This window comes from Pseudonaja textilis, chromosome 15 (genome assembly GCF_049901715.1).
Source record: "Pseudonaja textilis isolate UNSWEBS1 chromosome 15, rPseTex1.2, whole genome shotgun sequence".
Classification (NCBI taxonomy): domain Eukaryota; kingdom Metazoa; phylum Chordata; class Lepidosauria; order Squamata; family Elapidae; genus Pseudonaja; species Pseudonaja textilis.
In genome coordinates, this window is record NC_142004.1 from 2,855,609 (window position 1) to 2,880,000 (window position 24,392).

The 24,392-nt window shown below is 50.1% G+C and overlaps 2 protein-coding genes across 3 annotated transcripts in view; one reads left to right on the forward strand and one right to left on the reverse strand.

Annotated features, from left to right (window-relative positions):
* Nucleotides 1-593: 593 nt before the first annotated feature.
* On the forward strand, nt 594-11,969 carry NEFH (neurofilament heavy chain). The gene is given in 5 exon segments (XM_026722203.2): nt 594-1,514; nt 7,460-7,659; nt 7,850-7,974; nt 8,974-10,042; nt 10,044-11,969. Coding segments are annotated over 5 exon segments (2,907 nt in total). The 5' UTR covers nt 594-673; the 3' UTR covers nt 10,716-11,969.
* Nucleotides 11,970-13,774: 1,805 nt separating this feature from the next.
* The window catches only part of THOC5 (THO complex subunit 5), a 19,732-nt gene continuing 9,114 nt past the window's right edge, over nt 13,775-24,392 (reverse strand). For both annotated transcript variants that reach the window (XM_026722187.2, XM_087913132.1), the window contains exons 10-20: nt 24,172-24,212; nt 23,810-23,909; nt 22,813-22,921; nt 22,155-22,256; nt 21,322-21,418; nt 19,648-19,762; nt 17,889-17,992; nt 17,668-17,755; nt 16,413-16,528; nt 16,072-16,262; nt 13,775-14,071 (exon numbers count right to left, since the gene is read on the reverse strand). In XM_026722187.2, coding sequence (XP_026577972.1) covers nt 14,008-14,071; nt 16,072-16,262; nt 16,413-16,528; nt 17,668-17,755; nt 17,889-17,992; nt 19,648-19,762; nt 21,322-21,418; nt 22,155-22,256; nt 22,813-22,921; nt 23,810-23,909; nt 24,172-24,212 — 1,127 coding nt within the window. In that variant the 3' untranslated portion in view covers nt 13,775-14,007. The remainder of the gene's footprint in view (nt 14,072-16,071; nt 16,263-16,412; nt 16,529-17,667; nt 17,756-17,888; nt 17,993-19,647; nt 19,763-21,321; nt 21,419-22,154; nt 22,257-22,812; nt 22,922-23,809; nt 23,910-24,171; nt 24,213-24,392) is intronic.

Here is a 24,392-nt window from a genome sequence, read left to right on the forward strand (position 1 = left end):
GTCCAAATCCCTCTATAATAGGACAACTGCATCTGAATTCATAAAAGTTTGGGGGAAACTCCTTTGTTAGACGGGATGTGTGTGTGTGTCGGTGTGTCCATCTGCATTGGGTCCCCCCCCACCCGCCATTCCTCATTCGTTTTCCTGGGCAATAACCCTGCCATGTAGTTTTGGTGTGTGTGTGTGTGTGTGTGTGTGTGTGTGTGTGTGTGTGTGTGTGTAAACCGGCCCCCTCGCTATCCAGGCAGGTTCCACAAGAGATATGGATCTCCAACTTCGGGTCCCAATCCCCACGCCTCTTCCTTACTGCTAAGGGCGTCCCATCTCAAGCCAGACTAGATCGGGGGCGAACCCTGGGCGGGTTTGCGGCAGTTTTCCTAACTTCGGGAGGGGGTTTTTTTGGTTGGGGGCAGGGGAAGCCTTGGTCTACCTCTGCACTGCGCCTCTAGTTTGGGGGAGCTGTCTGGGTGGAGGGGAGCCCCTCTGAGCCCTGGAGCTTCCGAGGAGAGGTTGCACATACGGAAGCTGTCTGGTTCGCCCCCGCCGGGTGGAAAGGCGAGCCTCCCTCCTCCTCTCCTCCTCCTCCTCCTCCTCCTTCTCGGAGGGGCGGCTCCGGGCTGCATATAAGCGGCCCCGGCTGGCCGGCTGCCGCAGTGTCCTCTCCGACGACAAGATGCTAAGCTACGGCGCGGAGGTGCTGTTCGGCGGCGGCCCGGCTGCTTTCCGCAAGGATGCCGGCGGCGGTTTGCGCTCAGCCGGGCCGGCGGGCCTTTCGCGCTCCGGGATGGGCTCCTTGTCCTCCAGCGGCTTCCACTCGCAGGGTTGGTCTCGCTGCTCTGCTTCCCGGCGCCAGTTGGGTTCGTCCACCGAGAGCCTGGAGTCTTTGGGCCCGCTGAACGGCGAGTTGCGCGGAGGGCGCAACGAGAAGGAGGTGCTGCAGGCGCTCAACGACCGCTTCGCCGGCTACATCGACAAGGTGCGCGCCTTGGAGATGCAGAACCGGCAGCTGGAAGGCGAAGCGGCGGCCCTGCGCCAGCAACAAGCCGGCCGCTCCGCGCTGGGCGAGCTGTACGAGCGCGAGATCCGCGAGATGCGCGGCGCGCTGGTGCGGGCCAGCAACGAGAAGGGGCAGCTGCGGCTGGAACAGGAGCGGCTGGAGGAAGAGGTGGCGGCGTTGCGCCAGCGGCTGGACGACGAGGCCCGGCTGCGCGAAGAGAACGAGGCGGCCGCCCGCGCCCTCCTGAAATTCACCGAGCAGGCCCAGATGACCAAAGGCGACCTGGAGAAGAAACTGGCCGCCCTCCGCGAGGAGAGTCTCTTCCTGCGCCGCAGCCACGGCGACGAGGTGGGCGAGCTGCTGCGCCAGATCCAAGGCAGCGGGCCCGCCTCCGTCTTCGAGATGCGCGAGTTGCCCGCCGTCCAGTCGGACGTCACCTCGGCGCTCAAGGAGATCCGCGCCCAGCTGGAGGGCCACACCTTCAAGAGCTCCCTGCAGTCGGAGGAGTTTTTCCGAGGTGAGTCCTGGGGCAGGGGAGTGGGGTCTCCAACCTTGGCAACTTCAAGACTTGAGGACTTCAACTCCCAGAATTCCTCAGCTGAGGAATTCTGGGAGTTGAAGTCCACAAGTCTTACAAGGTGTCAAGGTTGGAGACCCCTGAGTTAAGGGACCCGAGAGGAGACCCCTGAGTTAAGGGACCCGAGAGGAAGGGGGGTAGCTCTTGTACTGACCCCCCCACTCCAGGCGATTGGGACAGGGTGGGCGGGGCCAACTGGGGGTGGGGAGGGGCGCCAGGCGCTCTAAGAGGGATGGTCCGAATGCTCCCGAGCCCCCCGAAGTGCCGGAATAGATAGATGCTCCAACCCTAGAGGTTTTGATGAAGAGATTGGGCAGCCATTGGTCTAAAATGATACAGCAGTCGCTCTTAAGACTTATAGACCGCTTCCCCGTGTTTTCCAACCCTCTCTAAGCGGTTTACAGAGTCAGCCTCTTGCCCCCAACAATCTGGGTCTCCTCATTTTCCTTGAGCTGGTTTGATAGATAGATAGACAGATAGATAGATAGATAGATAGATAGATAGATAGATAGATAGATAGATAGATAGATTTCAATACAGCATCATCGAACAAGGAGAGATTTAACCTGGAAATAAGGAGAAACTTTCTCATAGTAAGAACAATCAACCTTTCTGGAACAGAAGTTGTGGGAGCTTCATCCCTGGAAGCTTTCAAGAAGAGACTGGACTCCCATCTGTCAAAAATGGTGTAGGGCCTCCTGCTTGGGCAGGGGGTTGGACTAGAAATACCTACAAGGTCCTTTCCAACTCTGATTATCTGTATTAGCTTATATAGATAGTAGCTCAGAGACCCGAGGCAGAAAGCTAGGGTTTTTTGATTTTTGGGGGGAGGGGGTCCCCTCTGCAGTCAAGATTTGGGGGAAGCAACAGAACAGTTGCCCGAAGGAGCAGGGAAATTGCCCCAGCCTGGGTCAAAAATCAACCCTCTTAATTTTTTTTCGGTGAATGGGTGATTATGGGGGGGGGGAGTAAGGGTTGCGTCATTCAGGACCCCTCCATCCTTCTTCCTTGCCCTCCCGGCGACTTTGAGAGGGAAGGGCGAGCGAGGGGCCCATGAAACGAGTTCGAGCCGAGGTAACTCTAAGCGGACGCAAGAAAGGCGCTTTCACCCGCCGAAGGGCAAACCCAGCTAACACCTTAAAACGTCCGGAAATGATTCGATGACTCATAAAATCGATCAACCTGCCAATCCCGCGGGGCCCAAACTCGGCTGCCCGAAAGTCGCTGTGCAAATCTGAACTTCTCACCCCCTTCATCCCCCCCGCTTTCCCCATCCAGAAGGCTTAATACCAAGGCGAGGGGTAGCAATTGTACCCTTAAGGAGTGACCTTGCGGGAAAGTGTCAAGACTGGGAGTGGGGAAGAACCGGGCTCTGAAAACGGGGGTCCAATTCTTCCAAGTCACAGTTCAGACGACCCCCAAATGAAGGTTTTGTAATGAGGGAGGGTGGAAAAAGTTTCAGGTGAAACCCTCTCGCTTCCTGCCTCCTCGTTTAAATCAATTTTTTCACTTGGGTGTGTGTGTGTGTGCATGTAAATCCCCGGCCTTGTACATTTTAGTGCAGGATGGAGGCCATTCATTCACCCCAAACTGGGTGTGTGTGTGTGATCATCTCAGACTCCGGGGCTGAGAAAGGGAAAGGCAGATGAGTTAGGGGGGGAGACATCGGGATGGGGTGGGCTAGTTTTGAAGAAGGACTGAACCAGGACGAGATTCAACCTGGAAATAAGGAGAAACTTTCTGACAATCCAGCCATGGAAGAGAAGTCGCCCTCGGAAGTTGTGGGAGCACCATCCCTTGAGACCTTCAAGAAGAGATCGGGCTGCCATCTGTCAGAAATGGGTGTAGGGCCTCCCGCTTGGGCGGAGGGGGGGGTTGGACTAGATGACCTACAAGGTCCCTTCCGACTCTGATTCTCTGTTGTCATCCTGCGCCCTGGACTGACCCAGCGGGCCCAAATTGGCAGGGGAAATTTCCTTTTGGAAAGAGAGAGACAAAAAACCCTTGGCTATTTGGGGGCGGGTTGTGTGTTCGTGTCTCCCCACTGCGGAAGAGGGAGCTTCGCGCACCTCCCCGCGCCCTCCCCCCCCTCCCCCGGGCTGCGGGGAGGGGAGCAAGAAAGGAAGAACGCGACTTTCCTCCCCCCCCCGCCCCGCAGTAGTCAGTTTGGAAGAGCAGAAAGATGAAAGAGAAAAACGAAACTAAATTAAAAAATTGCAACCTGCAACCTAGAGGGTTGGGGGTGTGAAATAAGGGTTTTGCTGGGTTTTGGGGGCGGCTGGGAGGAGGGAAGGCAAGGAGAAGGTCGGTTGGTCTCCTTGCTGGGGCCTTCTCGGCCTTGGCGCAGGAGGGAGGAAGCGGCGGAGCGCGGGGGGGTCACTTTCCCAGCAAGCCGGGGTTTGCCTCGGGCGGCGGGTTGGGTGGGTGGGTGCCGCAGTCTAGGCTGACCGGTCCGGGCGACAATTCGAGGGCAGAGTCCCTCCTGCAGGTTTTTTTTTCCGTGGTGTGTGTGTGTGTGTGTGCGTCTGGGGTGTGTCTGTGCAAGGAGGGCTCAGACTGGCGCAGCGTGACTAAGCCTCCTTTGCCGCCCCTCCCTCCCCATCTTTGCAGACACTTCTCTCCTCCCCCCCCCCCGCTTCCTCCTCCTCCTCCTCCTCTCCCCCCTCCCCGCCCGGCCTGGCCAACACGCCTCCTTTCCATCCCTGTATTCGGCCAGGCGCCAGCTAGGGAGGGGGGCGGGGAGACTTAAAGCGGAAAGAATTGGGAGGGGGGGCGGGGAATGAACCTGTGGGTGTGTGGAGGGAGGGGGGGAGGACCCTGGGGAGTTTGATGCGGCTACTGGCAGGAAAAAAAAGCCGGCTCTTTCCCGACCATCAATGAAGCTACGTGACAACTCCCCCACCTCTCCAAAAAAAAATTGTTTGGGGAATCACCCCCCCCCTCCACAAACCGCTGGAGGACGAATGGGAGCGTTGCAGCCCTTTTGGAGTTGGGGGGGTGGTTCTGGCCAGACTGGGGATGCTTCCCCCCCCCCAACTCCCGGGCTGTCTCTCGACCCGCCTTGCAATGTTTCCCCTCTCGGATTAATCTGAGGCCACCGCCAGATTAACCTCCATTGCTTATTGCCCTGTTAGCTCCCACGGCCCCCTCTCCTGCCCCCCCCCGCCCCACCGAGCCTTCTTGGGGCTGCTTATCTGCCTTCCAGATGTCCTCTTGTCCCGTCTCTCCCTTCCCCCCCCATGGAAAAAAATCCGCTATGGGGAGGCGCCCCCCAAAATGCGCTCAAGGCGAGGGCGCTGTCCAAGGTGCTGACCTCCTGCTTTTAATGACGGCCGTTTCCAAACCGAGAACTCCCAAGATCCATCGGGTCGCGGGGATCAGAGACCGAAACTCTTGACTGGGTTGGGGGGGTTCTCGGTGGTCTCTTGCTTGCAGATGTTTCATTACTAGGTAACATCTGCAAGAGGCCTTCAAACAAATCCCCCGAGCTCAGAGAGAGCACCAAGGAGCCCACAGTCATTGTAGTCCTCCTCTTCCTCCTCCTCCATCTCAACCTCACTCTCTTCTAGTACTGATGATGTTACCTAGTAGGGTAATTAAATGTCTGGAAGAAAGCCACCAAGTTCAGTGAACATCCACGACCTCCCCGGCCCTTTTCCTCTCTTCCTCTTCCTCTTCCTCCCACTCCATAACCCCCACTCCCTTCTAGCACTAATGATGTTACCTAGTTTGACAGTGAAACATCTATAAGAAAAGCCGCCAAGCTCAGAGAGCACCCAGGACTCAACCCTGAGATACATATGCCATCTTCTATTCAATATGGGATGTGTCTGGCTTCAGTCCTGTCATTAAACTACATTAAACAACATTAAACTACCTACCCCTTAACCCCATTTGATTGCCTAAGGCAACATTAGTTGAGTCCATGCATCGGGCAGACTATAAAAATATAGGCTTGCATTTATTCTGGCTGAATTGACATAGAGCCCCTTCAAGCCAAAATTAAAAAAAAAAATAGAGTATGACCTATAAGTATACTGTAGGACCCTGATAAGTCCTGTTCTTCAGCGCTGTTGTATCTTTGGCCACTAAATGAACTGTTGTTATGTCGAGGACTATACCTATCTAAAAATATTCCCATTTTATTTTCCTGTAGTCAGTATAGAAATAATTTAGCCTACTTTTCCTCCAGAGTTTTTTTTTCTTGTAATCTTCCATCTAAGTTCTGTTTCCAAAAAAAAAAAAACCCAAATCCAGCCAACCTTGTCTAGATGTCTCCATCGGCTGCTATAAATACAACGCCAGCATCTGGAATGATCTTTAATCTCTTTACGCAAACTGCTTTTTTTTAGCACCGCCTATCCTCTGGGTTTTTGCAAACTCACTTAAGACAGACGGGAAGATGAAGAGGAGGCTGAATTTGAACAGGCAACATTCTTGTTGCAGTTTGTGGTTGAAGTATCTTCTGCTGACCTGGTCCTTTAATAGCATCTTTCAGCCATTTGGAAATAGGAAATAAAATTTAATGTAATACTCGAGAGCGGAGTTCCTGCAGTGACTTTTCAAATAAGTCTGCAGTGGAATTGTGTTTAACCGCAGCGGAATTGTGTTTGCATAACACACGGTGTTCAAACAAACGTGGTTGAGTGTGATGCCGGCTTTGCACTATACGGCATGTAAAAAATGGATGCCAAACCCCCTACAAACAACCAGCCCATTTCAGGCTAGCCTAGCATGCTAGGAGAACCTTGCTACATCATGGCTTCCTTCTAGACTGAAATTCTTCTTTGTAAAAGCTCTGCACTTGCTGAGTCAGATTGCAACACGGTTTCTCACAGGCAGAATCCGGCTTGGGGGAATCCGCCTCCAAGCTCATTAAGCCCCGCAAAATAACATAACATTTAAACCATCTTTTTTCCACCACCCCCTTCCCTGTGTCGTCATAAGAATATCTTTTAGATTTGCTCAGCAGGCTCTGATGTGCTCCTGAAAATTGCTCGGTTGCTAGACACCGTCATATTGAATCCGCTTGAAGTCTAAGGCAGGAGACTGGCAAGTTTAAGACTGGTGGACTTCAATGCTCAAAATTCCCCCAGCCATCAAGTTCTGGGGGTTGAATATCCACAAGTCTTAAAGTTGCCAAGATAATCTGAGGTGTTTCTTTTTTTTCTCCTTTGGAAACGAAGCAATCAAGGGAGATCCGCTGCTTCTGCCTTCTTTTTTATTTTTGGAATCCACTCCTGATCTTCCCACCTCTCTGTCTGCTAATTTTAGCAGAGAGAAATTCTTCAAGGTTATTTTTTTTTCTTTTTTAAAGTGCATTAGTGATCCGTAGTATAGATACTCCTTGACGTAGGACCATAACGGAGCCCCAAATCTCTGTTGCTAAGTGAAACATTTGTTAAGGGAGTTCTGCTCCCTTTTACGATCTTTCTTGCCACCATTGTTGCGTGAATTGGTGAAGTGAAGTCCCACGGTTGTGAAGTGAATATGGCTTCCCCATGGGCTTGGCTTGTCAGCAGGTCGCAAAAAGGGATCGCATTACCCCCCAGGGACGCTGCAATCATCATAAATAGGAACCAGTGGCCAAGCACCCGAGTTTTGATCACTTTTGAATGACTTTCAAGAAGTCATTCTTAATAAGCCCAGGTTTTCCCACAGCGTTTTGTGAATGGGTGATTCTTTGGCTTTCAGAAAGAAGAGATATGGATTGCCGTCTGTCAGAAATGGTGTAGGTTCTCCCACTTGGGCGGGGGGATGGTGGGTTGGACTAGATGACCTACAAGGTCTCTTCCAACTCTGTTAATCTGTAACTGTAACTGATGTCAACTCTCGTGCCCCATAAGCTCAATGGCTCCTCTCTCTTCCCCGATTCCGTCCTGCAGTGAGGCTGGACAAGCTCTCCGAAACTGCCAGGGTGAACACCGATGCCATCCGCAATGCCCAAGAGGAGCTGTCGGAATATCGCAGGCAGCTGCAGTCCAAAACGACGGAGCTGGAAACTCTCCGTGGGATGAAGGAATCCTTGGAAAGGCAGAGGCTGGACATTGAAGATCGCCACCATTTGGATGTCCAGTCTTATCAGGTAACGCACGGCAAAGATTGATGGACCGAAGGTGCTTTTTTTTTTTTTTTTCTCGAGAATCATGATTGAATTAGGGCGATTGCTGGAATCCTGACACTTCGGTTTAGTTGAGGTCTGCCTGTGTACTGTGGGCTCGCCTTCCTTTTTAGTGTACAAGTTGGTTCAGGGCAAATCTGTGTCTTTTCCCCAGGATACGATCGGACAGCTGGACAACGAGCTCAGGAATACCAAGTGGGAAATGGCCGCCCAGCTTAGAGAATATCAAGACCTGCTGAATGTCAAAATGGCTCTAGATATCGAGATAGCTGCCTACAGGTACATGACCCTGGAACGATTCCAAATTAGGAAAGGATAAGAAACCTCAGTTTGCGTCCTTGTAATATTTCTTCGCGCCCTGCTTTTAAAAGTTGACTCTTGTATGTTTAGCCCATGACCGCACAGGAAAGGAAATCTTTACCTTTATCTTCTAGGTGCCCTTGGCAAATGAGAGGGCTATTTTAGAGCCACAGGGGAAGCTTAGTTAAAAGCTAGAACGAAGGAGAAATTGCCTATCGCTGAGAAAAATTAAACCACGGCGGCTGGCCTCCCGGGAATTGAGAAGGTACTCCGTTGTTGGGAAGTTTTAAAATATAGACTGGACAGCCACTTGTCTGGAATGGTCTCAGGTCTCCTGCTTGAGCAGGGGGTTGGACTAGATGATCTCCAAGGCCCCCTTCCAAACCTTGTTCTTCTAGGATTCTGTAAGGGTCTCCTGTTTGAGCAGGGAGTTGGACTCAATGACCTCCAAGCTCCCTTCCAGCAGGAGATCCTATACCATATCAGACAGATGGCTGTCCAGTCTCTTCTTAACAACCTCCAGTGATGAAGCACTCACAACTTCTAGTGGCAAGCTGTTCCGCTGGTTAATTGTCCTCACTGTCAGGAAGTTTCTCCTTATTTCCAGGCTGAATCTCTCCTTGTTCAGTTTCCATCCATTATTCCTTCTCTGGCCTTCAGGTACCTTGGAAAATAGCTTGACCCCTTCCTCCTCTCTGTGACAGCCCCTCAAATATTGGAAGGCTGCTCTCCTGCCTCCCCTGGTCCTTCTCTTCCCTAGACTAGCCAGGCCCAGTTCCTGCAACCGTTCGTTGCATGTTTTAACCTCCAGTCCCCTCATCATCCTGGTTGCTCTTCTCTGCACTTTTTCCAAAGTCTCGACCTCTTTTTTATAATGCGGGGACCAAAATTAATCCTTCGCGTAATTTTGACGTCGATGCCTGGAGCAACGGTGTTTGATTTTTTGTTTTCCCACCCTCTCTTCTCTTTTGGAAACAGGAAGCTGCTGGAAGGAGAGGAATGCCACTTTGGCAGCGGGATGGGGATTTTCCCCTTCCCCGAAATTGCCCCCAAGGCCCCGAGCGTTCCCTCTCACATCAAGGTCAAAAGTGAGGAGAAAATTAAAGTGGTGGAGAAATCGGAAAAGGAGACGGTGATCGTCGAAGAGCAGACGGAGGAAGTGCAAGTGACCGAAGAAGTGACGGAGGAGGAGGAGGAGGAGGAAGTGGGTGAGAAAGAAGAGGAAGCAGAAAAGGAGGAGGAAGCGGAAGAGGAAAAAGAAGGGGAAGAGGAAAGCCAGGAAGAAAAGGAAGAAGGAGAAGAAAGCAAAGAAGCTGCAATGGAGAAAGAGTCTCCATCTGCAGAGGAGACCCCGTTGCCTGAAAAGAAGCCCACCTTGAAGGAAGAGGAGGCCAAATCTCCTGAGGTTAGGTCTCCCACCAAAGATGAAGCCAAAGAGGAAGCCAAGTCACCAGCCAAAGTCACGTCTCCAACAAAGGAAGACAGTAAACCTCCGGCCAAAGTCACGTCTCCAACAAAGGAAGACAGTAAACCTCCGGCCAAAGTGATGTCACCAACCAAGGAATTGTTGAAAGTCCCAGGTGCAAAACCAGTGGAGGAGGCAGCCACGTCCCCTGTCAAAGAAGAAAGCAAATCTCCAGCAAAACCTGGATCTCCAGAAAGCCGGACTCCAGAAAAGATGAAATCTCCAACGAAGGAGGCAGAGAAACCTCCGGCGGTGAAAACCCCAGAGAAAGTGGCTTCCCCGACGAAAGAGGATCTCAAAACACCAGAAAAACCAAGGTCTCCAATGAAGGAGGCAGAGAAACCTCCAGCGGTGAAGATCCCAGAGAAGGTGGCTTCCCCAGTGAAAGAGGACCTCAAATCTCCAGCAAAGGAGGCAGAGAAACCTCCAGCGGTGAAGATTCCAGAGAAAGTGGCTTCCCCGACGAAAGAAGACCTCAAACCTCCAGAAAAACTCAAGCTTCCCCCCAAAGAGGAAACTAAATCCCCCGAGAAGGCCAAGACGCCCATCAAGGAGAAAGCTAAGTCTCCAGAAAAGAGGGGGACCCCAAAAGGAACCAGCGAAGCCGGTGACAAAGGAGGAGAAGGCGCCAGAGAAGGAAGCGGAAGCGCCAACCAAGCCCGTGGCAGAGAAGAAACCAAGCAAGAAAGAAGAGGAGGCCAAGCCACAGACCCCAACCAAGGATGTTCCCAGGCCAGAAGCCAAGGAGAAGGAGAAGACCGAAGACCAAGGGAGCAAGAAACAAAGCCCCAAGGCCAAGTCGCCCACCCTGGATGGGGAAAAGGTACCGGCCGCTCCCAAGGCTGAGGACAGCAAAGGGAAGGAAAAAGAGGCCACCAAGCCAACCTCCAAACCAGAAGCGGGGAAAGAGGTGGAGATAGGAACCAAGGGGGCCGCGCCAAAATCTCCAACCGAGGAAGCCAAAGCGAAGACCCCAAGCCCACCGACCAAGAAGGAAGCCGAGAAAGCCAAGGCCGAAGAGAAGAAGGAAGAACCAAAGAAGGAGAAAACGGAGCCCAAGAAAGAGGAGGAGAAAGAGAAACCCAAAGCAGCAGAGAAACCCAAAGACGACGCCAAGAAGACGTTGAGCCCCAAAGAGACCCCCACACCGGAAGGCCCCAAAGAGACCCCCAAGATGGAAAAAGCAGAGAAGTCCTCCGGGATGGACCCCAAAGAAAGTAAACCCGCCGAAAAAGAAGACAAGACCAAGAAATGATCAGATGCTCGGAGAAGCTTGAGGGGGAATCCCAAGGACTTGGAAGACCACCCATCTCAGGGCTGGTTTTTCCTCAAAGGCTAAATTTGGAGTGAGCCACCCCCTCCCACCCCCCACCCCCAAGAGGGACCTGGAATGCATGTTTGCAACCCAGCTGAGCCACGATCGGTCCGAGATACACTTTGGTGTAACACACGAACAAACCAACCCCAAAGCTGGTTCCAATTATGTTATTGACAGCTTCCGTAGCCGAATGTGATATATGCAGAATGCCATTTAAGCACTTGAATTTATTCAAGGGGGGGGGGAGAGGGAGGGAGGAAGGGGGCAAAAAAATAAAAAAAAATCCAGGGCAGTATTTGACTGCCCTTCTCAAAATAAGTGCAATTGATCTCCCAAACACGGGCAAAAAGGAAACCGTACACGCAATAAATCTCGAACGTCGAATGCAGCGAGAGATGGAATTCTGCTCCGCACAGAGGACCGAGGGAAGGAAATCTCCGAAAAATGATGCTTTAAAGATGCCTTTTTTTTTTTTTTTTGCTTGATGTGCGTTGCTTGGGGAAGTGGGGTGTGTGTGTGTGTGTGTGTGAGAATGTAGAAGGCAGGCCTTAATCCAGCTCTCCGTAGGAAGAGCCTTTTCAAGGGGGTGTTAGGAGAAAAGCAAGGGGTCACCGTTGGTGGGAGTTGGGGAGGGGGATTGTCCCCTCCAGTCAGCCCCATTGCTGTTTCAAGGGTGGGTGGGGGGCGGCTTCCCATGTGCTAGCTTTGCCCCAGAGTACAGAGAATTTGAGGCAGAGGGTCTCCAACCGTGGCAACATTAAGCTTGGGGGGACTTCAACTCCCAGAATTCCCCAGCCAGCTTTGCTGGTTTGTAAGCAGGTTGTAAGCTGTAAACTGTAAGCTGGCTGGGGAATTCTGGGAATTGAAGTCCCCCCAAGCTTAAAGTTGTCAAGGTTAGAGACCCCTGCTTTTAAACCCCCTCACCCAAATTCTCCGGGTCTTTTGCGGCAGGGCAGTAATTCCGCCCCCCTCAAATCCTCATTGTGTGTGTGCGCGTGCGGGGGGCGGGGGAACTGTTGGTAGTTTTGTAGCGTTGGCACCTCCAACACGAGCAGTCCTGTTTGCGGGTGCATAATCACAGACACACCCTCACGCAAAAATGCATTACACCATGTCAAACGTTCACCACCTGGTTGCTTCTGTGCAATAAACCGCCAATTAAAAAGGAAAAAAAAAAACGTGCTTACAATACTTTGACTTCCCGTCTCTGGTTTTTGTGGTTGGGGAGTAGGCAAAGAAGGGTGACGGAGCTGAGCAGGGATAACGTACATTCCGCCGTGGAGTTACGAGGTTTCGCACCGAAGTGTTCCCCCAAGACTTGAAGGAGCAAATTATTTTCAGCAGAAAAATCCCGGCGGAGTCCAAGTCTTAGGAATTAGCCGTTGGCGCAGCTGCAGACCCAACCAGAGTTCAAAACAAAGGCAGCGTCAGGATTCCAGCAATCGCCCTAACAAAATCATGATCCTCGAGCCAAACTTCAAAAATCTTCGAAGGATTTATTAGAGGGGACGTGCTGGCACTGTCCTGTATGAAGCCAACTCTGGCATACGTAATTTAGTTCCATGTGACCCTGTTTAGTCCCTCCCCCCTGGGTGTGTCATAAATCAGATTCTCCAATTGAGCGCTATTCACGGGCTGGGTAATCAATCACATTCTCCAATTATGGGCTGGGTGTCATCAATCACGTTCTCCAATTAAATGTAGTCCCAGGCAAAAGCTCCGGTAGGTTAGTTACAATCTTTTAAAGAGAAGAGTTGGAATGTATTTCCGCTTCCAAATTGCTGCAGTGCTCTTCCAGATTTCCTTCCTCCTCTCCCCCCTCCCCCCCTTTTTTATGGCAACTACTAAAACGGGCATAGGAATGTTTTTATGAGTTGACAAACAGGTAGTCCTCACCTTATAACCACAACGGAGGCCCAGAATTCCAGGTTGCCAGGTGAGGAACCTGGTGTTGGTGAAGCGAATCGCCGCAATTGTTAAATTAGCAACATGGTTCTAAAGTGAATCGGGCTTCCCCCTCCTCCCCCCCGACTCAGCTTGTCAGAAGATCACAAAAGATGATCACGTGATTTCTCTGGGACACAGCGGCGGTCATAAATGTGAGTCAGTTGTCAGGCATCCAGCTGACTTAACAGAAAAGGAAGCCCCCCAAATAAAGAGGGTTTTTTTTCCAAAGCACCAGGGGGGGCGAGTCAAGAAACAACGGATGGCAACTGATCAAGGAGAGAAGCAACCTGGAATTAAGGAGCAACTTCCTAACAGGGAGGACAATTAACCAGTGGAACAGCTCGACACCAGAAGTTGCAGGCGCTTCATCCCTGGAGGTTTTCAAGAAGAGAACCGGACAGTCATTGGTCTGAAATGGTGTAGAGCTTCCTGTCTGAGCAAGAGGGTTGGACTAGAAGACCTCCAAGGTCCCTTCCAACCTTGTTCCTTTCCAAAGCACCAGAGGGCAGGACAAGAAATAATGGTTGGGAATTAATCCAGGAGAGAAGCAACTTGGAATTAAGGAGAAACTTCCGAACAATTAATTAGGAGGAAGGGAGGACAATTAATTAATCAGGGGCACAGAAGTTGTCTCAGGAAGTTGTGAGTGCTCCATCACTGGATTTCTTTCTTTCTTTCCTTCCTTCCTTCCTTCCTTCCCTTCCTTCCTTTTCCTTCCTTCCTTCCTTTCCTTCCTTCCTTCCTTCCTTCCTTCCTTCCCTTCCTCACCCCACTCCCTTTAGCACTGACAATATTACCTAGTTGGGTGATGAAATGCCTTCAAGCAAACAACCAAGTTCAAAGAGCACCCAGGACTCCTCAGTCCTTCTTCTCCCTCCCTCCCATCCTTCCTTCCTCGCCCCCACTCCCCTTAGCCCTGATGATGTTACCCTACTTGGGTGAGGAAACGCCTTCAAGAAAACCGCCAGGCTCAGAGAGCAACCAAGGACACCGCCACCCCCTACCCCCACCGCTCCCCCGGTCCAACCCTGAGCTCCGAGTACCCTCCGTTATTGGTTCAAAATATTTAATAGGCGAGGACTTCCAACGAGCCCTTTGCTCCATTTTAATTCGTTCGAGAGATGGGAGGAAGGACGGCAGCGGCTTGGCTGTCTTCTCCGGCGCGGCTCCAAAAGCTGAAATCCGTCGGAGACGCAGCGGCTCCACATCCAAAATAAAATCCCCTTCGCTTGGGAAGCGTGGTCTAGTGGAACCTCCACCATTGTTGCTGATGGTGGTGGGCTCAGCGATGGCTGAAGAAGCCTTGAGGGTAGTTGTATTTGAAGGGTTTCAACCGGCTGGGTCCCCTAGGGGAAAGCAGGGAGCTTTCAAAAAGGAGGCTCACGGGACCCCCGAGAATAAACACGCCGTACGGCCCTTGCGCACGACCGTTTCCCCCCCGCCCCCCCAATCTCTACCTCAGATTTAAGAAGTAAAGTTTGCAAAAGGACCCAATTCCATCTTTGTAAACCGCCCGGAGCCGCTTCTAAACAAGACAGGGCAGCCTACGAGTCAAATAAATATATAAAAACCGTGATTTCCCCCCCACACACACACCGATCGAAGACCCACAGACTAACCGGAGCTGCAAGCAAGCCAGGAGAAACAGAAAAAAAATATTTTAAGCCTGGGAGAAGCGTTCGATGCAAGCCACCATTCACGCATGATGAAAACAACAAAACGAAGAAGGTCAGGTTTGGGCATCTCTGCCGTGAACAAGTTCCTGGACAGAAGCCTCGAAGTCTCATTCCTTGTTAAACCCTAAGCTTCTAGTCCTCTCGATTCGTCTCGCCGTGCCCAGTTTCGCCGCAGGACAACTCAACGAGGGGTAACTCAAGAGAAAGCGGACCTATTTTAAGGCAATGCTGGGAGTTACTTTCATTCTCAGCCAGAACTATGTAATAAACAGTTCCCCCAGATAAGAGGCACACCTTTCCGTGCTGTAGAATGCCGCCAAAAAACAGAAGTCCAATTAATTACAAGATAAAACCAACCAGAGTTCACGGAGCTTCCAGAAGGACTCAAGACACTATCGAACTACTTGCTTCCTGCAAAGAGTTCGTCATTGAGGTCTGACTTTTATCCCTTATGGGAGGGGCAATCACCTCTCAGCCTTACTCTTGAGTCGCCCCTTCTGCTCCAGCCGCTCTCGCCTTCTCCTTTAGGTTTGAACCTTCTCAAATTAGAAGCAGGACGGTAGTACCATAGTTTGGCAGTTAAGATGCTGGGCTTATTTTCTGGAAAGCCGGCATTCTGGGTTCGAGACCCAGCTCTGCATGACGGGCTGAGCTCCCCTCCTCGCTCCAGCTCCTGCCCAACCTAGCAGTTTGAAAGCATGCAAAATGCGAGTAGATCAATAGGTGACCACTTTGGCGTGAAAATAACAAGGCTCTGTGGATGTCATGCTGACCACATGACCGTGGAAATGTCATCAGACAGCGCTGACTGAATGGCCTTGAAATAAAGATCAGCAGCCCCCCCTAGAGTCGGCAATGACTAGCGAAGCCAAATCCGCAGGGATTCCTTTTTATCTTATTTTTTACCAAGTTAGAAGTCCTCGAGGTTGTTCTGGTTTGCTGGCCACAAGTGTGGACAGCTGAGGTCTCAGTGAGCGAGGACTCAGACGAGGGGCCTGCGTGTGATGCAGGGATGGGGCCAGGACCATCAGGGAGTGGAGTGCTGCCTTCGGAGATGGTGGAAGCTGGCAGCAGTGAGGAAGAGGCCCCCGAGGAACCTGTGCCCAATGTGCGTGTGCGCGCAGAGCTGCTCAAAGGAAAGAGCAGCTGCAGCAGCCCAGGCGACTCGGGAGTGAGGCTGCAAATTAACGGCCACTCCCTTAAGAAATAAAAGCCAGCTGAGAAACCGGAGTTCTTTGCAGGAAGCAAAGACGTTTTTGCACTCAAGCCTGGTGGACGTTCAGACTATCTTAGTTTGTGTTTGGAGACTCTGGGTTTGAAATATTTCTTGGCAACTTTATCTAGTGTTCTTTGGCAGCAGAACCTTGCACCACCTTGGCAAGGCTCGTTCTTATCAGAGATAATTCGTTTGAAACAGCCTTTTAACCAAGAAAGAACGGAATTCCTAAGAATAATTAAAAGGTTTTGCGGTTTCCTCCGTTTGGTGTTGAACAACGCTTGGGTCAGAACAGGAGGCTGGGGTGAGCTGCAATTCCACTTGTCCCTCTCTCTTGAGTTACCCCGTAATTCTTCTCCGTTATCTTGAGTTGAACCATCCTGCAAGCGAAGATAGCCAGGGCGAGTCGCCCCGTTCCCTTCTGCCGGATCTCCACGGCTTCGAGCCACCTTACCTGGCCAAGCGCAGGCACATCTTCTCCTGGGGAAATTCCTTGGGCCCCTCGACGCTGTTGTCGTGCGTCTCGGTCTCCAGGTACACATCCAGGACAACGCAGAGGCGTTGCAACTGGTTGGTGAGGAGCTGGTAGCCTGGCTTGGGGCCGCTGAGTTCCTTGTAACATACGTTGACCTCACTCTCCATGGCCTGAAACGCAAAGGGGTGGGGGGCAGAGGAGAGGCTGGGAAAAAAACAAACCTCTGACCTTCCAGACCTGTGTTTCTCAACCTAAGGAACTTTGGGGTGGACTTCAACTCCCAGAATCCCTCAGCCCCAATTCCCGCGTCTCGGACCTACCCGGATGTTGTCGTCGTTCATGTTGGTTTTCTCCCCTTTCCAGTTCAAGCACAGGCTGAAGACGGGCGGGATGGAGGAATATCCGGGGTTCAACACCACGGCGGCCTGGAGTTTGGCTGCGGCCGAGATGGGAGCAAGAATGTCAACTCACAAAATATTTCTATGGTCTTTTTCGAGTTGCCGACGGAAAGGGAGAGGGGAGCAGTGCGTCAGCTTGGAAACAGAAAGCGCACTCCACACATGGTTTTCCAAAGATAGTAACTAGGTGACTGAAGTTTCTGCCCCGCAAAATTCTAATTGGAGAACATGATTGATGACTCTGGGCTATGGATGTGTCCCATTGGAGAATATGAATCATGATACATCCGGGGAGGGGGGGGTCTACGATAAACCAGGCTCTACGGCGACAATGAACGTATCTCAGAGTCGGCTGCACCCAGGTAGTGCCGACATGTTTACTCCTCATAAATCCTTTGGCAGTTTTGGAAGTTTGGCTTGAGACTCATGATTTAATTGCGGGGTAACTGCCAGAATCCTGACAAAGGAAGCAGTTTAGCACGGACACCTTTTTGACACACAACCACACTTTCCAGCAGAAACAAAAAAAAACATCTCCTACTCCAGGGGTCCCCAAACTTGACAAACTTGAAGACTTGTGGACTTCAACTCCCAGAATACTCCAGCCTTCTGGAGTTGGAAGTCCACAAGTCTTAAAGTTGCCAAGTTTGAAGATCTCTGTCCTATCCCAAAGCTCAAAGGAGACCCCGATGGTCCCGTCACTGAAGTGGTCGAGAACGAAATTTGGGGGCTTGCCAATCTGGGAGGGGGTGGTGGTTTGAGGTTGCTAAGGCAGGTCGTTCTCTCCCAACCGTCCAGCGATTTCTATAAAATACGCTCAGGATCTCAGCTCGTCCCCCTCTTAAAAGAGAGCTGGCAAATGGGCCGTTGGGTTTCTAAATGAAGTACTGGTGGACCTCAACTTCCAACCACAGCGGAGCCCAAAACTTATGTTGTTCGGTGAGAATTCATGGAGTTTTTGCCCCCATTTTCACGACGTCTCTCGTCTCCGTTGTTCAGTGAATCGCTGCAGGTGATAAGGCTAGTAACCTGGCTGTTAAGTGAATCTGGCTTAAGATCAGGGTCCCCAGAGGATCACCACATATCTTGCCCCCATAACAACCACTGGGCACCTTCCCAACCTCTCAGTGGTGGCGGTGGGGAGAGGAACCCACAGGAGAGAGAGACCCAAGCTCACCGGTGCCTCTTTCGATCAGAGCCAAGTAATAGAGATGGGTATCTTCAGCCAAACCAGACTCCACCACATCTTTGGTGTGAGGCAGCTCCTGGAGGGAGGAGAGGCAGAAATGCTTACAGACTCACGAACGTGAGGGTGCTACCGTGTTTCCCCCGAAAACAAGCTGTACTTGTCTATTTTTCCACCTCGAGGAAAGGCTCCTTCGACGGGAGGCTACTTACCAAGTAATCTTCGTAAGTGATGGACACCCACTTCACCAGGTGGGACACGATTTTGACGGGGAAGAGGTGCTGAGATTCAGGGGAGACGGGCAGAATGCCATGCTCTGGAGGCGGCAAGAAAACAGATGAGGGATCTCCTCCCTTGAAGGCACTTCTTGCACAAGACCAAATAGAAGCTTTCTTCTTTGGTCTCCGAGGACCATCCTGTTCTTCTTCTACACCAAGAGTCTCCCAAGCTTTAAGACTTGTGGACTTCAACTCCCAGAATTCCACGGCCTGTCATCCTGCATTGGGTAGGACAAGGATCTCCCGACCTTGGTCACTCCTAAGAGTTATGGACTTCAACTCCCAGAATTCCACGGCCTGTCATCCTGCATTGGGTAGGACAAGGATCTCCCGACCTTGGTCACTCCTAAGAGTTATGGACTTCAACTCCCAGAATTCCACGGCCTGTCATCCTGCATCGGGTAGGACAAGGATCTCCCGACCTTGGTCACTCCTAAGAGTTATGGACTTCAACTTCCAGAATTCCACGGCCAAACATGGCTGACTGAGGAAGTTGACTGGGAGTTGGAAGTCCACAAATCTTAATGTTGCCAAGGTTGGAAGACACCTGTCCCACACAATGCAGGAGAAAGTTCTGGCGAGGCAACTCATGTCAGATTAGCCCATGGCTCACATTTTTCAGCAACTGGGGGAAAGTTAAGAAGAACTGCCAGATAATTGGGGTATTGAACTGAGGTGGACCCAGTTAAGGGACAGAGAACTATAAAACAAGAGAAAGAATTTCATTTTCATATAGATCAGAGGTCTCCAAACTCGGCAACTTTTAAGACTTCTGGACTTCAACTCCCAGAATTCCTCAGCCAGCCTTACCAGGAACTCTGGGAGTTGAAGTCCACCTGTTTTAAAGTTGCCAAGTTTGGAGAGCCCTGCTTTATTTGAATGATTCCTCTTATTGGGCTGGAGGGTACCTTAGAGGTCTTCTAATCCAACCCCTTACCCAAGGTAGGAGCCCTTATTGCATCCTGGACAAAGGGCTATACAAACGTCCTGTATCTGGAGCATCCAATCGCGGCAATTTTTAAGACTTGTGGACTTCAAGCCAGTCAGCCAGTCATGGTAGCTGGTTGGGGAATTCTGGCAGTTGAAGTCCACAGGTTATTTAAAAAGTTGCCATGGTTGGACGGCCCTCTCTCAGGGACAGTCTTTTAAGGGGAGGAAATTCAGTTCGAAAACAAAGTACATGCAAACTGTAACTAAAAGTCCACACAAACCACGTGGCACTAATTAACTTGACAGGGCAGGAAGAAGAATTGCAGACTTGAAAGGCCAGCAAAACACACACTGTTGGGAAGACGCCAGGAACATAGATAAGCCTCGACGATACTAGATCATTCACGATTTGCTCCCAACAAATTGCTATGTGCAACTTCCCTTTTAAAACACTGTGTTCCCAGCTGCAGCTAATGAAGGGAATCAGGGCCCTTTCCTCCCCCCGTAAGCCATGCAACTCATGTTGCTCCCTTCTCCGTTCCTCCCTGCGTGCCCTAGGATGAAAAGGGGGTGGGCCTGGGTCTTCCTCTGAACTCCCTCTCCCTTGCTTTACCTCGCCCCTGCTCTGGCCAGCCAGACTGTGCCCTTCCCCAATTTCTTCCACAGCCAACAGAGCCACACTCCCACTTCCTGTCAGCTGCTCAGCCTCCCCCTCCGAATCAGATTCCAGTAGAGGCATGACAGGAGGGTTGCAACAACTCACCAAGAGAAGCGTATTGCTTGTGAAGGGCCAGACGCGACTCCAACCTCGTTTTGAGCAGTTTCATGGTCCTCTCCATGTGGCTAGCACTCAGCGAGTTATCGGCAACCACAGGATTCTGTCAACAAGACAAAATAACCTTACAGGCGGTTTAGCGACGGTCCTCTTGTTCAGTGACTGCGAGCGGGTCAGCAAAGCGAAGGAAAGCTGAAGTTAAGATCATAAGCCTTGTTTTGTCTCCCTTTTTACAACTTTCCTGCCCCCCCCCCACTGTTAAGTGAATTACTGCAGTTGGGAAGTGAAGAGCTTGGTCGTTAAGTGAACCTGGCTTCCCCATCGGCTTTGATTGTCAGAAGAAAAATTTTATCGTGTGACCCTGGGAACCCGCAACCAACCTAAAGATGAACCACTTCCCAAGCGTCTGAATTTGAATCACGCCACCACGGGGAGGCTACAGTGGTCGTAAGTGTAAAAAAAACGGTCATAAGTCACCTTTCTCAGGGCTGTGGCAACTTTTGAACGGTCACTAAACGAAGTATTGTAAGTCGGGGACTATCTCTCACATCCCGGACACAAACTGTTTCAACTCCTACCCTCAGAAAGACGCTACAGAGCACTGCACATCAGAACAACTAGACACAAGAAGAATTTTCTCCTGAATGCCATCCCTCTGCTAAACAAATTCCCTCAACACTGTCCAACTATTGACAAAGTCTGCACTACGATTAATCTTCTCATCACTCCTTCTCATCACCCCCTCCCACTTGTGACTGTATGACTGTAACTCTGTTGCTTGTATCCTTATGTTTTTATTGTTTCCTAGTATGATTTGATTGTTTATTGTACCCTATGACTATTATTAAGTGTTGTACGTTATGATTCTTGATTCTTGACAAATGTGTCTTTTCTTTTATGCATACTGAGAGCCTTTGCACCAAGATAAATTCCCTGTGTGTCCAATCACACTTGACCAATACAGAATTCTATTCTATTCCATTCCATTCCTAATTTCTATTCCATTCCTAATTTCTATTCCATTTTCTATCCATTCCATTCCATTCCTAATTTCTATTCTATTCTATTTTCTATTCTATTCTATTTTCTATTCTATTTTCTTTTCTATTTTCTATTCTATTCTCTGTTCTATTCTATTCTATTCTATTCTATTCTATTCTATTCTATTCTATTCTATTCTATTCCATTCCATATTTCTATTCTATTCTATTCTATTCTATTCTATTCTATTCTATTCTATTCTATTCTATTCCATTCCATTCCATTCCATTCCATTCCATTCCATATTTCTATTCTATTCTATTCTATTCTATTCTATTCTATTCTATCCTATCCTATCCTATCCTATCCTATCCTATTTTATTTTATTTTTTCTTTTCTTATCCTATCCTATCCTATCCTATTCTAGACATCTCTTGGCTGATCAGGATCAGACCCGGTTAATATTTGGGGGAGAGGCCATCTCCCTGAAGTCACCACGAATCCAAGTTGACTTGGAAGGAGATTTCAGCAAACCCCTCTGCACAAATTTCACACCCATCACTTTGGCATGCACACACACGCACACATTGCGCCCATACATGCGTGCGGGGGGGGGGATTAAAAAGGAGGCCACCGAAGTTTGGAAATGAGCTTTGGGGGGGGGCTTCTGCGCTCACCGACCTGGGGTTGGTCCTTGGGGAAGTGTAAGCCTCCCAATTTTTGCACCCACACATATGGGTGGCCCAGTTCAGGCACGTAGTCGTTCAGGGTCAGGATGCTGGAAAGAGAAGCAGGGATGAGGACAGTCAACAAACAGAAGGCTAAATTTGTTCCATTTTATGACCTCTCCTGCCACAGTGGTTAAAGCGTATCGCTTCGGTTCTTACGTGAATCGGGCTGCCCTGTTGACTTGGCTTGCCAGAACATCTCAAAAGGGGTTTTGCACGAACCCCGGGACATTTGCAACCATCCTAAGTATGAGCCAAGCCTCTGAACTTTGACTGTGCGACTGTGGCCATGGTTGTCGCTCTTTAAAAAAAACAAAACATGGTCCTACGTCACTTTTTTTTTTTTCCCAGTGCCATCGTGAACTGGGAACAGTCAGATAACAGATAATCAGAGTTTGGAAGGGACCTTATAGGTCATCTAGTCCAGGGGTTGCAAACCTTTTGGACCTCAGGGACCGCCAAAGTTTCAAATTATAACTCCAGGGACCACTAACCAGTTCTGTGGGCGTGGCCTAATTTGGGGTGGTCAAGTGACTGGCTGGGCATGGCTTGTACGTAAATATTATAAATATTTATATAGATACTGAACTTTTTATAAAGACTTCTACCCCAAAACTGGATGCAGTACTCTAGGTGTACTTACTAAGGCTTTATAGAGTGGTATTAGTACCTCCCTTGATCTTGATTGTATCCCTCTGTTAACGAAACTCTTGTTAATGCAGTCGCTAAACAAACGGCGGTAAAATCAAGACGTGATGGCAGCTCCCTCCCTCCCTCCTGGCTTACCCCACTTTGTCAAACTGGAACTGGTTGGCGGGGTTTGGGGTCCTCTTTCCGTGATCCCCAGGATACAGGCAGCTCAGAAGAGAATCGGGGCACAGCAGATCCCTAGGGGGGGGAAAAAATATCCAGGAAGAGGAAGAAAAGGGATAAGTAAGTATCAGGACTTTCTGTAGCTGCCCTTCAGTCCAAATCCTGCTCCACCGTGCGCTTTTTGCGGTCTCTTCGAACTGGAAACATCCCTGAGACACCAGCAGGGTTTCACAGCCCAAATCAGAACACCCAACAGCACTCATGATAACCCGGGGTGTGGCACAAAGGCAACACAGTCAGATAATAAGTAGGAGCCCCTTTAATAGCTCCAACTTTGCCCCCCCAATGTCCTGGTTACCTTCTGGGCTTCTCAGTGCAGATAGTCACGACTTACCGCCGCGGCTAAACCCAAATTTCATGTTGCTTAAGTGAGACATCTGTTACTGGCTGGGGAATTCTGGGGCACTGAAGTCCACAAATCTTAAAAAGTTGCCAAGGTTGGAGAGCCCTGTGTTAGGGGCACTAATAATGGTGAGGAAACTTTGGGCGTTTAACGGCTATCCTGCTATCTCCTCGCTTCTGGTATTCCAGCCGATTTGAGTTCCTCAGCCGATCCCAAACGACGACTCACCCAGCGCTGATGGGCACGGTCATCTCCGTAGCTGCTGTCATCTTGGTCTTGACGGTTAGGACGTTGAGGTTCATCAAATAGTAAAAGGTCAAGAGCAGCACACTGCCATCTGCAAGGACACAGCCAGGGTCATACTTCCAAGGACAAAAAGGGTGTGTGAATGTGTGTGTTTCAGTTCTCCAGAGTGCAGTCCCAGCGCACATTCTCATTGCTAAAGGAAGACACTCCAGGGAGGAAAATGTCAGCCCTTTGAGTTGGCTGAGGAATTCTGGGAATTGAAGTCCACAAGTCTTACAGTTGCCAAGTTTGGAGACCGCCGATCTCCACTACTGCAATATGTGGTCATCACTGTACTGTCGGGATTAGAGTATGAAAGCCGAGGAAATGGTCAAAGAAATGGAGTGGGAGTAAGTACATGCTTTCTCCCTGTGGGAATGGTCAAAACAAATGAAGATGGTAGCCATGATGGAACAATCTAAATTCCCAAAGTCCATTGCAGCTGCCAACTTGACATTGTTAGCCATACTCTGTTGGGCCTTGATGATGAATGCTGCTTTTATTACTGGAGTGGTTTGGTATGTATTGTTATTCCAATTTTGCGAAGTCCTTGAGTTGTCTAGAAATCCAGTCACTCAATGCAACTCAACTCAACCCAACTATTCAATTCAATTCAACTCAACCCAACCCAACTTAACTCAACCTAACCCAACCCAACAAGTCAACTTCTCAACTCAACCCAACTTAACTCAACTCAACCCAACACTTCTCAATCTAAACCAGCACAACTCAACAACTCAACTTCTCAATTTAACTCAACTTCTCAAGTTAACCCAACCTAACCCAACCCGACCTACCCAACCCAATGTAACTCAACTCAACCCAATTTAACTCAGCTCAACTTCTCGACTCAACCCAACCCAACCCAAATCAACTCAACTCCCAGATTGGAATCACAAAGTGGCAATAAAACCTCCACAAATTCCTTTGATTTTCCTACCTTTACACTTCAGGTTGATGGTGACAGACAGAGGGTGCCTCTTCAACATCTCTTTCCGTTTGTCATCCAGCTGCACCCCCAAAGTTGGTCGTCGACGTTTCTGCAGTGGGGGAGGAAAACCAAAGTGTGTTTAATTCCACACAGCAGAGGTGCTGTAGCGCATCCTGCGCAGAGCTTGGGGTTTGGACTAGATGATCTCTGAGATTCCTTCCAGCGATATCCATCTATGATTTATTGGCTTCCACGGTTATTGGGGAGGGACACCCCAAATAGGAAAAAGGGATCTGTTAAGAAGCTCAGGCAGGAGGGATTGGCAACCCTTCTGTTCTCAGCTGTGGCCCTCAACCATCTCCAGTCCTCACCGTAGTCTGCTCCTCCTCCACATCAGAATCGCTCTCATCATCTGGGAATGCAAACAAACAAACAAACAAAAATAAATCAAGCAAACATTAGAAGAGAAAAACATGGCAGCTTCAAACTGTCAAAAGCCCGCGTGGTTTGCCACTCATCCTGCAAGGAAAGAAGTTTCATGAGAGAGACAGCGAGGTGGAGAAACCTACAAACTCTTACAGCAGCGTGCGGT